Here is a 13,936-nt window from a genome sequence, read left to right on the forward strand (position 1 = left end):
TTGCATATTGCTGTTTATGTCAGGAGTCCACTTTACATACAGTAGCTGTTGGCCAAACTCTACTTTTGGAAAATAACTGTCTCTCCGGATTTCCTTGGACAATTTTTCAGAAATTCTCTATAGGGAGAGTGGAGTAACCCAAATGATCAGTGTTTGAGTTTAATCAACCTAATGTTTTTCTCCCACAACCTCAGTTGACAAGCCCCTAATCACATGAGATGGTTACTGATCCCTCCTAAATCAGCAGATGACAATCTGTTGTGCATGGGGGCTTTTTAGCCTCATTCACATTTTTTTATGGATAATATACACATGTCATCATTAACAAGGATTTGCATTGGGAGTTTGTTACTTTGCTGTCCCAAGGAATTTGGTGCAATCTAGTTCTTGGGGATACATTTTGGGAATAAACTGGTAGAATGTAAGGTAAGGTTCCAAAGACATACTGATAGGGATTCTAGATTGTGAGCCCCATCGGGGACAGTGATGAGAATGTTTGCAAAACTGTAAAGCTCTGCAGAATATGTTAGCGCTATATAAAAATAAAGATTATTATTATTATTTATTTAAGGTAAAAGTCATCAATGGATCACAAAAGAGCTTAAAGACCAAAATCTTAAAAAAAACGCTAAAAATAAGGACTTTAAAAAATGTCAGCAATTTATTTGCCATGATGGCTTGAGTAAGCATGCACTACTGCCTGGAATCCAGAGCGCCTCCACTCTCAGAGCTCAGAGATAGAAAACTTTTTTGAATAGTGATATTCATTATTTTCTCATTTTTATGTACAGTGATCATGATACGATTACTTGTGCAACATTGTATCATGGAATTGTATCAGTTTGCCGCCCATCCCTGCTTTAAATATTGTGTTAACTTACAAGAGCACTTTTGCAGAAACATTAATCTTGTCCTCCACAATGAGAAGGTATTTGAGATGCTATTAATTGTATAATTACTGCTAATCATATATGTTGATGCGCTGGAGTTTGCATGCGCAAATAAACCATTCATGCTGCTTGGCATTTTAGTGCAACCATTTGATAATATAACCTCTTATTAACCACTGCACCGCGAGGAAAGTCTAGAAATTCTGTACGTCATCACAATGCATTGGTGTCTGTAATAACCATGTTGCACTGTATTTCAGTGTCAAGGATTTTACCCCTTGTTTGGAAAAGAAAATGTCTTGTACAGGCAACTGGTTGGAGTCCATGTTCTAAGACGTGTGGAATGGGAATATCTATACGGGTTACCAATGAGAACAGCAAATGTGAAATGAGAAAGGACAGACGACTCTGCTTCCTAAGGCCATGTAATGCAACTCTGCTAAGTAATGTAAAGGTAATCCAGTGTGGTCACTGTCACTTATTTTTACACAGTACTTAAAGGGAATTTGCCACCAGGATTTTGCTACCTCATCTGGAAGCAGCATAATGTAGGAAAAGATTCCTGACCCTGATTCCATTGATATATCACTTAGTGTACTGGGATCAGCAGTTGTGACACAATCATATTTTCTATAGTCCCAGGTCCTTTGCCAGTTTTTGCTTTTGTAGTTCCTTAAACAAAAAGTCTGCAGTAACTCTGTGACAGCAGATTTGTGAATCCTCACATTGCATGCAGCATGCAACGTGAGGATTCCCTAGTGCCGGTGGTGAGACCAAGTTCTGAAGAAACCCCTTCCAGACCATGACATAAATTTACGTTGAATGTTGTGAAGAGGTTAACCCCTTCACCCCGAAGTCTGATTTCACCTTCCTGACCAAGCCAAATTTTACATTTCTGACCACTGTCAATTTATGAGGTAATAACTCTGGAACACTTCAATGGATCCAGGTGATTCTGAGAATGTTTTGTTGTGACATATTGTACAGTACTTCATGATAGTGGTAACATTTGTTGGATATGACTTACATTTATTTGTGAAAATATCTGAAATTTAGCGAAAACTTGGAAAATTTAGATGCTAAATTAAACGCCTGTGATTCGCGATAGCACCGATTGTGGGAGTTGCTGCAGGGTGTCAGCTCTCATATAGCACTGATACCCGTATTTGATCATGGTGACGCTCAGCATGAGCCAACGTGATCACAGCACCATATACATACGGCGGGTTTGCGGAAATGCGCCGCAGTATATACACTCACTGGCCACTTTATTAGGTACACCTGTCCAACTTCTTGTTAACACTTAATTTCTAATCAGCCAATCACATGGCGGCAACTCAGTGCATTTAGGCATGTAGACATGGTCAAGACAATCTCCTGCAGTTCAAACCGAGCATCAGTATGGGGAAGAAAGGTGATTTGAGTGCCTTTGAACGTGGCATGGTTGTTGGTGCCAGAAGGGCTGGTCTGAGTATTTCAGAAACTGCTGATCTACTGGGATTTTCACACACAACCATCTCTAGGGTTTACAGAGAATGGTCCGAAAAAGAAAAAAAATCCAGTGAGCGGCAGTTCTGTGGGCGGAAATGCCTTGTTGATGCCAGAGGTCAGAGGAGAATGGGCAGACTGGTTCGAGCTGATAGAAAGGCAACAGTGACTCAAATCGCCACCCGTTACAACCAAGGTAGGCCTAAGAGCATCTCTGAACGCACAGTGCGTCGAACTTTGAGGCAGATGGGCTACAGCAGCAGAAGACCACACCGGGTACCACTCCTTTCAGCTAAGAACAGGAAACGGAGGCTACAATTTGTACAAGCTCATCGAAATTGGACAGTAGAAGATTGGAAAAACGTTGCTTGGTCTGATGAGTCTCGATTTCTGCTGCGACATTCGGATGGTAGGGTCAGAATTTGGCGTAAACAACATGAAAGCATGGATCCATCCTGCCTTGTATGGAGCATCTTTGGGATGTGCAGCCGACAAATCTGCGGCAACTGTGTGATGCCATCATGTCAATATGGACCAAAATCTCTGAGGAATGCTTCCAGCACCTTGTTGAATCTATGCCACGAAGAATTGAGGCAGTTCTGAAGGCAAAAGGGGGTCCAACCCGTTACTAGCATGGTGTACCTAATAAAGTGGCCGGTGAGTGTATATGGCACATGTCAGGAAGGGGTTAAAGGTAATCTGTCGGTAGAATCAACCCTCCTAAGCCATCTACCTAGGCCGGTAGCTCAGCTGCTGCAAACCTCAGAATGCACAGCTCAGCTGCTGCAGAACATCATAACACACCTCAGCTGCTGCAGAACTTCATATTACACACCTCAGCTGCAGCAGAAACCTAACAATACACCTCAGCTGCTGTAGAACCTCATAATAGGCAGCGTAGCTGCTAATGTTGTATTAAATTGATGGAATGGTTTTCATTTCCACATTAAGGCCGGCCTCACACTAGCGAGTTTTACGGACGTATGAGCGCATAAACTACGTCCGTAAAATACGCATTACACACGGCCCAATTAATCTCTATGACCCAGCTCCTATCTGCCGTATATTACGCATCCGTAATATACTGTCTTGTACGGCCGTAGAAAATCGCAGCATGCTGCGTTTGTCACCGTATTGCACAAAAAAATCGCCAATGAAAGTCTATGGGGGCGAGAAAAATACGGATTCCACACAGACCAGCAGTGTGACTTGCGAGAAATACGCAGCGGTGTTAGGCTGGTTTCACACTTGCGTTTTTGTCTGCAGCGTTTTTTGCACAAAAAACGCATGCGTTTTTTCCCCCTATATTTAACATTGAAAACGCATGCGTTTATTTTGTTTGCGTTTGGTCGCGTTTTCAAACGCATGCGTTTTTTTTCTGCATGCGTTCATTTTAAAAAATGCAACCTGTAGTATTTTTTTGCGCATTTTTTTTGCCGCGAAAAAACGCATGCGTTTTTTCACGGCAAAAAATGCATTGCTGTCTATGTAAACGCATGCGTTTTTAAGCACATGCATTTGTTTGCGTTAAAAACGCATGCGTTTTTATAGAAAAAACCCAGAAAACAGACTGAAAAGCCACCCACCACCATCAAGGTGATAAAAGGGATCCAAACCCTAACCCTAATTCTACCCCTAACCTCACCCCTAACCGTTTAATGAACATTTTCTGACAGTCATAGTGCCACGTATTTAAGTGCCACGTATTTAAGTGCCACGTACCACGTATTTCAGTGCCATGTATTTCAGTGCCACGTACCACGTATTTCAGTGCCACGTATTTCAGTGCCACGTACCACGTATTTCAGTGCCACGTACCACGTATTTCAGTGCCACGTACCACGTATTTCAGTGCCACGTATTTCAGTGCCACGTACCACGTATTTCAGTGCCACGTACCACGTATTTCAGTGCCACGTATTTCAGTGCCACGTACCACGTATTTCAGTGCCACGTACCACGTATTTCAGTGCCACGTACCACGTATTTCAGTGCCACGTATTTCAGTGCCACGTACCACGTATTTCAGTGCCACGTATTTCAGTGCCACGTACCACTTATTTCAGTGCCACGTATTTCAGTGCCACGTACCACGTATTTCAGTGCCACGTATTTCAGTGCCACGTACCACGTATTTCAGTGCCACGTATTTCAGTGCCACGTACCACTAATTTCAGTGCCACGTACCACGTATTTCAGTGCCACGTACCACGTATTTCAGTGCCACGTATTTCAGTGCCACGTACCACGTATTTCAGTGCCACGTATTTCAGTGCCACGTACCACGTATTTCAGTGCCACGTATTTCAGTGCCACGTATTTCAGTGCCACGTACCACGTATTTCAGTGCCACGTACCACGTATTTCAGTGCCACGTACCACGTATTTCAGTGCCATGTATTTCAGTGCCATGTACCACGTATTTCAGTGCCACGTATTTCAGTGCCACGTATTTCAGTGCCACGTACCACGTATTTCAGTGCCACGTACTTCAGTGCCACGTATTTCAGTGCCACGTATTTCAGTTACGTTTAGGGGTTAGGGGTAGGGTTAGGGTTACGGTGACCAGGACATTCTTCTAATAAAAAGCTACCCCTAACCCTAACCCTAGTTAATTCTACTATTAGTGGATTTTCTAGTTGATTTTTTCATGGGAAAAAAAAACGCATGCGTCTAAAAAACGCGGCGTTTTGCCGCGATTACATGCGTTTTTTCACACGTGCGTTTTTTAAAAAACGCATGCAGATAAAAACGCAAGTGTGAAACCAGCCTTAGAGAAAAGCTGGTAATTCAATTGCCGGCTTTTCATTTCTCCTTCACAAACCCGACATGATATAAGACATGGTTTACATACAGTAAACCATCTCATATCCCTTTTTTTTTTTTTGCATATTCCACAATACTAATGTTAGTAGTGTGTATGTGCAAAATTTGGGTGCTGTAGCTTGTAAAATAAAGGGTTAAATGGCGGAAAAAATTGGCGTGGGCTCCCGCGCAATTTTCTCCGCCAGAGTGGTAAAGCCAGTGACTGAGGGCAGATATTAATAGCCTAGAGAGGGTCCATGGTTATTGGCCCCCCCTGGCTAAAAACATCTGCCCCCAGCCACACCTATGTATGTAATTCTGTAAGTTTAAATTGATATGGTGAATCCTAAAGGTGTTTGAGAGAAGCAGGGGGAGACGTTAGTTGGTACATGACCACAAGTCTGCAAATCGCATGTGAGTGACGACCTCTTGTATTGGCAAGCCAATGAAAATACTAACAGAGTCCACCTTTAGGATTCGGCTTGTTAATGTCACTTTTGGAATTATAGACATCTAAATGACACTTATATATTACACACATACATATTACACCCTATACTTGACACACATATATAATTAGGTCCTGAAATATTTGGACAGTGACACAAGTTTTGGCATTTTAACTGTTTAGAAAACATTCAAGATAGTTATTTAATCAACTAGATGGTGGCCCGATTCTAATGCATTGGGTATTCTAGATTATGTATGTATGTATGTATGTATGTATGCATATAGCAGCCACATAGTATACAGCACAGGCCACATACCAAACAGTATATAACACAGCCCACGCAGTATATAACATTGCCCACATAGTATATAGCAGCCATGTAGTATGTAACACTGCCCACGTAGTATATAGCACAGGCCACACAGTATATAACACTGCCCACATAATATATAGCACAGCCCACGCAGTATATAGCACAGCCCACACAGTATATAACACAGCCCACATAGTATATAACAGCCCACGTAGTATCTAACACTAGCCACGTAGTATATAGCAGCCACGCAGTATATAACACAGCCCACGCAGTATATAGCACAGGCCACGCATTATATAACGCAGCCCACGTAATATATAGCACAGCCCACGCAGTATATAACACAGCCCACGCAGTATATCACACAGGTCACAAAGTATATAACACAGCCCACGCAGTATCTAACACTGGCCAGGTAGTATATAGCAGCCACGCAGTATATAACACTGCCCATGTAGTATATAACAGTGTGGGCACCATATCCCTGTTAAAAAAAATAATTAAAATAAAAAATAGTTCTATACTCACCCGCCGGCATCCAGCGAAGCTGTGTCGATGCGCGCGCGGCTGCCGCCAGCTTTCGTTCCCAGGATGCATTGCGAAATTACCCAGAGGACTTAGTGGTCTCGCGAGACCGCTAAGTCTTCTGGGTAATTTCGCAATGCATCTCTGGGAACGGAAGGTGGCGGCAGCCTCGCGCGCCTCGGCGGATGACGGATGGTGAGAATAGCAAGTTTTTTTGTTTTTTTATTATTTTTAACATTAGATCTTTTTACTACTGATGCTGCATAGGCAGCATCAATAGTAAAAAGTTGGTCACACATAATGTGGTCCGTTAACGCTGTCATTAACCCCTTTCTGACCTCGGAAGGGATAGTACGTCCGAGGTCAGATCCCCTGCTTTGATGCAGGGCTCCGCGGTGAGCCTGCATCAAAGCTGGGACATGTCAGCTGTTTTGAACAGCTGACATGTGCCCGCAATAGCATTAACTAGTTAAATGCCGCTGTCAAACGCAGACAGCGGCATTTAACCGGCGCTTCCGGCCAGGCGGCCGGAAATGAGCGCATCGCCGACCCCCGTCACATGATCGGAGGTCGGCGATGCTTCTGAATAGTAACCATAGAGGTCCTTGAGACCTCTATGGTTACTGATCCCCGGCAGCTGTGAGTGCCACCCTGTGGTCGGCGCTCACAGCACACCTGCATTTCTGCTACATAGCAGCGAACATCAGATCGCTGCTATGTAGCAGAGCCGATCGTGCTGTGCCAGCTTCTAGCCTCCCATGGAGGCTATTGAAGCATGGCAAAAGTAAAAAAAAAGTTAAAAAAATGTGAAAAAAATAAAAAAATATATAAAATCACCCCCCTTTCGCCCCATTCAAAATAAATCAATAAAAAAATAATAAAACCTACACATATTTGGTATCGTCACATTCAGAATCGCCCGATCTATCAATAAAAAAAGCATTAACCTGATCGCTAAACGGCGTAACGAAAAAAAAATTGAAACGCCAGAATTACGTTTTTTTGGTCGCCGCGACATTGCATTAAAATGCAATAACGAGCGACCAAAAGCATGTATCTGCACCGAAATGGTATCATTAAAAACGACAGCTCGGCATGCAAAAAATATGCCCTCAACCGACCCCAGATCATGAAAATTGGAGACCCTACGAGTATCGGAAAATGGCACAATTTTTTTTTTTTTTTAGCAAAGTTTGGAATTTTTTTTCACCACTTAGATAAAAAATAACCTAGTCATGTTAGGTGTCTATGAACTCATACTGACATGGAGAATCATAATGGCAGGTCAGTTTTAGCATTTAGTGAACCTAGCAAAAAAGCCAAACAAAAAACCAGTGTGGGACTGCACTTTTTTCGCAATTTTACCGCACTTGGAATTTTTTTCCTGTTTTCTAGTACAAGACATGGTAAAATCAATGATGTCGTTCAAAAGTACAACTTGTCCCGCAAAAAATAAGCCCTAACATGGCCAAATTGACAGAAAAATAAAAAAGTTATGGCTCTGGGAAGGAGCGGAGCGAAAAATGAACACGGAAAAATGGAAAATCCCAAGGTCATGAAGGGGTTAACCCTGTGCGACTGAGAGTATGGAGCGGGCGCCGGGCACTGACTGGACAATAGTAGGGAGGGACTAATTCTCGGCCGGACTGTGGCCGTCGCTGATTGGTCACGGCAGCTAGGACAGGCAGCTGGCGAGACAAATCAGCGACGCAGGATTTCCGTGACGGAAGATGCAGACAGACAGACGGAAGTACCCCTTAGACAATTATATATATAGATATGGGCTTAAAGTGCAGACTCTCAGCTTTACTTTTGGGGTAATAATATCCTAACTAGAGTAAGGGTTTAGGAATTACAGCTTTTTATTATGTAGCTGCATTTTTTAAAATCCCTTTACGACATCGGGCATACATTTACACAGCTGTCGGACACCCTCCCTTTGATGTGGGCTCCAGTGGTGAGCCCACATCTTTCCCGGTACATGTCAGCTGTTTTGAACAGCAGACATGTGCCCGAAGCAGCCGCAGGTGGAATTGCGATCCAGCCACAGCTATTAACCTGTTAAATGCCACTGACAGCAGCATTTAACTCGCGCTTCCGGCAATCACGCTGGAAATCCGCCCACCAGTGACCCCCATCACGTGATCGCAAGTCACTGATCTGTTGGAGACATGACTGCTGGCTTGCTGTGAGCGCCGCCCGATGGTCAGCACTCATAGCAAGTGAGTAATTCTACTGCATAAAGATGATCTGATCATCGCCTCTATGTAGCAGAGCCGATCGGGTTGTGGCATCTTCTAGTCTCCCATGGAGACTATTGAACCATGCCAAAAGTAAAAAAAAGTTTTAAAAAATATAAAAATATATAAAAGTTCAAATCACTGATTAACATGATCGCTAAACGGCATAGTGAAAAAAAAGGTAAAAATGCCAGAATTACAATTTTTGGGTCTCCGCAAAATGGCACAATTTTTTTTTTTTTTAAAGTTTGGATTTTTTTTTCACTATTTAGATAAAAAAGAACCTAGACATATTTGGTATCTTTGTACTCAAAATGACCTTGAGAATCATGACGGTAGGTCAGTTTTAGCATTTAGTGAACTTAGTAAAAAAGCCAAAAAAAAAACAAGTGTGGGACTGCACTTGTTTTGCAATTTCACCGAACTAGGAATTTTTTTCCTATTTTGTAGTACATGACGTGGTAAAACCAATAGTGTCATTCAAAAGTACAACTCGTCCCGCAAAAAACAAGCCCTCACATGGCCATTTTGACCAAAAAAATTAAAAAGTTATGGCTCTGGGAAGAAGTAGAGCAAAAAATGAAAATGCAAAACCAAAAATAACTCTGGTTGTTAAGAGGCTAAAGGGAACAAAAGTAATTGGACAGTTATCTAAAAGTTATCTAAAAAGTTATTTAATGGACTGCATGGGCTTTCCCCTCATCAATCATCAATTAAGCAGAGAAAAGGTCTGCAGCTGATTCCATGTGTCGCATTTGCATTTGGAAGCTGTTGCTGTGAACCCAAAATATGCGGTCAAAGGAGCCACATATATTACAACATGGAGTTGGTTTCTAACCGTTTGTGCATACACATGCACATTTGTGGCCTGCTGGAGGTCATTTTGCAGGGCTCTGGCAGTGCTCCTCCTGTTCCTCCTTGCACAAAGGCTGAGGTAGCAGTCCTGCTGCTGGGTTGTTGCCCTCCTATGGCCCCCTCCACGTCTCCTGGTGTACTGGTCTGTCTCCTGGTAGCGCCTCCAGCCACTGGACACTACACTGACAGACACAGCAAACCTTCTTGCCACAGCTCGCATTGATGTGCCATCTTGGATGAGCTGCACTACCTGAGCCACTTGTGTGGGTTTTAGAGTCCGTCTCATGCTACCACAACTGTGAAAGCACAACCAACATTCAACAATGACCAAAACATCAGCCAGAAAGCATTGGTACTGAGATGTGGTCTGTGGTCTCCACCTGCAGAACCACTCCTTTATTGAGTGTGTCTTGATAATTGCCAATAATTTCATCTGTTGTCTATTCCATTTGCACAACAGCATGTGAAATTGATTGTCAAACAGTGTTGCTTCCTAAGTTGACAGTTTGATTTCACAGAAGTTTGATTTACTTGGAGTTATATTCTGTTGTTTAAGTGTTCCCCTTATTTTTTTGAGCAGTGTATATTGCACCCTATATGTGACACAAATATATCTTATACATGACACAAATAGATAACACATTAGGCTTCTTTCACACTTCAGTTGTTTGGCGTCAGTTTGCTCCGACATCGTGACGGATCGACGGATCCGTCAAAATTGTTGACAAAACGGTTCTAACGGATCCGTTTTTTAGACGGATCCGTTACATAGATGCGTCAAAAACGGATCCATTAGAACCGTTGCGACCGTTTTTCCATCCGTTGTAACCGTTTTTTAATGGATCCGTTTTTTAAAAAAGGAGGATCTCAATGTGATTGGCTATTGGAAACTACTGGGAAACTATATATACAGTGTATTTACACCACATCTTTGAAAGGTTGTAGAGAAAGTGGCAAAGATGGAAGGGGTGCTGGCGAATATTGTGAAGATATGTGCGGATTTCACTTTTGAGGCTAATCGGTTGGCAGTCATCGTTCGAGACAAGGAGGAAGAAAGACTGCGCATCCTGCGGCAGCGGCGGAAGAGAAGGCTGTGGATCCATCCTTTCACAGCCCAACGCATGACCCGTGATGTTTATTCCACACTGTACATTGAATTGAGGGAAAATCCTGAAAAATTCTTCAGCTATGTGCGCATGAAAGCGGAAAATTTTGAAATTTTGTTGGGCCATGTTGAAGAATCAATACGGAGACGAGACACCCAGATGCGCTTCTCCATATCACCAGCGGAGCGTCTCATGGTGACTATTCGGTAAGTTATTCTTTCTTTTAATGATTCTCATTCATCAGACTTATAACTGTAATGTTGTTTTTTAAAGTTTTTATTAATTATTGTCTTTTCCTTTTGTTAACAGATTCCTTGCAACTGGAGAATCGTTTTCATCCCTACATTTCTAGTTCAGGCTTGGGATATCCACAATCTCAGGGATCATCAGAGAGACCTGCCGGGCATTGTGGGATTGCTTACAAGCGGAATACATTCCAGAGCCATCACAGGAGAGGTGGCTGGAGATTGCCCACAATTTTGAACAGATATGCCAGTTCCCAAATTGTGTCAGAGCAGTCGATGGGAAGCATATAAGGATTGTCAAACCTTATGGCTCTGGATCTGAATTTTACAACTACAAAAAGTACTTCTCAATTGTATTGATGGCCATAGCCGACGCACACTGCAAATTTATCGCTGTGGATATCGGTGCATATGGACGCGCAAATGACTCCCAGATTTTTAAAACTTCACCAATGGGGTGTCGTTTGTATGGAGACATTTGACTTTCCACCGCCTAGACCTCTCTCTGGAACCACCGGTCCACCATTACCATTTGTGTGCGTTGGAGATGATGCCTTCCATCTTTCACCACACTTGATGGAAGTAGTGGACTGACCCAGAGGAAGAAAATTTTTAATTATCGCTTAACCAGAGCACGAAGAGTTGTGGAATGTGCCTTTGGCATATTAACTGCTAAATGGAGAGTCCTACTAACTGCAATTAAACTGCAGACTGACACTGTTGATGATGTTGATGATGTGGTGAAGGCTTGTGTGGTACTTCACAATTTTGTATTATCCAAAGAACATGTTTCCCTGGAGGATAATGTGTCAGAAACCACCTTTCGCAGTCCAGTAGCAGTCTCCAGAATGCGGGACAATTTTGCAGACTACTTCATGTCTCCTCAAGGATCAGTTGACTGGCAGTACGAAATGGTGTAAAAAAAAATTTTTTTTCACACTTGTAAATATACCATGTTTTTTGTTTTGTTACAAAACCTTTGGACTTTAACCTTGCAGTATTGTATGTTTTGAACCGGTGCCCCTTTACACATTTTCTACTGTTACTTTTACCATAACTTTGGTGGTTTTTACACAGTTTAAAAAAAAAAAAAGGAAAGACAATAAAATTGTTTTTAAACCCAAAAAAGTTTTATTTATTTACAAGTTTACAGGTTCTCATAATTTGGGGTGGAGATAGTAGCGGAGGGGCTGACAGGGCGGACCACGTCGATAGTGGGGGACAGGACATCATGGGGAGGAACAGAAGTGGAATGGGTGGTGAAAACATGAGGTTGGGCAGGGAGTTGAGGTACAGATGTGGACTGTGGGAGGTATGGTGAAGGTGTTGGTGGGATTGGGAACGGTGGAGTTAAAGGGGAAGAATAGAAAGGGGTAGGTATGTACTGGGAAATACTGAGGGGGGAAGGAAGGAATGGCGAAGGAGTAAAAGTAGGATGGACGGGAGGAGGATGGACGGGAGGAGGATTAATATCTTGATATTACAATTGCCCTTGCTGCCAAAAAAAATTGAAGGTTACACATTTTAACAGTTTGACTGAAAACATGTGGTGTTGAATATTTACCTTCTGCTCAGCAGCGTCAACCGGAGGAACGACAGGGCTCTGGCATATTTATACCTGCTCCTGCGTCCTCTAGATCCACTCGGGGCCTGCATCTCCTTGTTAAACTCCCTCTTGAAGCGATCCCTGAGTGACCGCCACTGCACGATAACCCTGTTACCTGGAAAGATAAAGCAAAAATTGGTTACTATACAACACATTAAATCATGCTAACCTAAGTTAATGAAGTGTGAATACTTACGCGCTAGATCCTGGGCCCCAGCGCCGAGTTCCTCCCAGTTCTCCAGAACAGCACTGCACACTTCCTCCCATAGCCGTCGGGTGATGAACTGGTCAGCATGGCGGCGGTCCGCCATGTTCCACAGCGGCTCCCGATTTTGAACCTCTTGGATGAGGGTGTCAACATCTTTCCCCTCCTCTTCCTCAGCCTGTTGGGAAGCACGCTGTGAAGCCTTAACAAAAAGAAAAATTATAAAGGGAAAGATTATACCACATGAATTTTAAAGTTTACTAAACACCAAACCAAAAAGGAACTTACTCTTCGGCGACCGCTACGATTAGCATTCCGACGACTATGGGAGGTGCTTTGAAGAACTCTAGGTCGAGCCCCGGACTGTGAAGACTAATAAAAAAATAAATAAATAAATAATGTGCTTGGATGGAGGCATATGTACTGTGTGTGTGTTGTGCTGAATGTTTGTGTTGGGTGTAGTGTGTTTTATGTGAGGATCTGTCTCTGCAAAACTTACACTATGCGCTCCCGCTCCTTGCATTTCTCCACCCTGCCCGTCTCCTTCTGGAAGCCCCTCTGCTTCAGCTTCCTGTGAAAACAGAATAAATACATATAGGGTTCAAAAACATATGTTACCAGAAATGTACCAAAAAAAATTTATGAAGAAAACAAATAAATCACCTCAGGTGACTGACGATGTGAGGGGGGGCTCCCAGAAGAAGACATTATGGTCCTGTTTTCCAAACTTGGGGGGCCTGGCTGCGTCTGTCTTGGGTCCTTGCTGCATTTGTCTTGGGTCCCTAAGAATCTGCAAGTATAAAGAGAGTTCTAAGCTACTATACAAAAGGATAGATACAGCTTTCGGGACTTTTTTTTTATTTTATTTATTTATTTTTCCTCAAAAAAATCCTTGAAAGCAACACCAAAACTACTTCAAACTTGATATGCGCCATGCGCATGTTGGTAAACCTACCCCACCCCCTCCTCCAGACACAGTTTCAACCTTATAAAAAATTTCCATCATTCAAAGTTAAAATACCAATACCCAAAAATGTTAATTATGATTACCCTACAGTTACTATTTTCGAAAACCAGATAACATTTTCTATACCAAAGGTTTGCATTCCGCATTTGTATATAGAACCTCAAACACCTTTATTGAATGTAGACCCAGTTTTAAATTTCTCTTGAAATCATACTACGGACAGTTTTGTGGAATTTT

The 13,936-nt window shown here is 42.6% G+C and overlaps 1 protein-coding gene across 1 annotated transcript in view; it reads left to right on the forward strand.

The window, feature by feature from the left end:
* CCN6 (cellular communication network factor 6) overlaps positions 1 to 13,936 on the forward strand; it is a 72,479-nt gene that overhangs the window by 23,055 nt on the left and 35,488 nt on the right. Inside the window, exon 3 of the mRNA XM_077281686.1 lies at positions 1,151 to 1,344. Within this exon, the coding sequence (XP_077137801.1) occupies positions 1,151 to 1,344 (194 nt within the window). The remainder of the gene's footprint in view (positions 1 to 1,150; positions 1,345 to 13,936) is intronic.

Source organism: Ranitomeya variabilis, chromosome 2 (assembly GCF_051348905.1).
Source record: "Ranitomeya variabilis isolate aRanVar5 chromosome 2, aRanVar5.hap1, whole genome shotgun sequence".
Lineage (NCBI taxonomy): Eukaryota > Metazoa > Chordata > Amphibia > Anura > Dendrobatidae > Ranitomeya > Ranitomeya variabilis.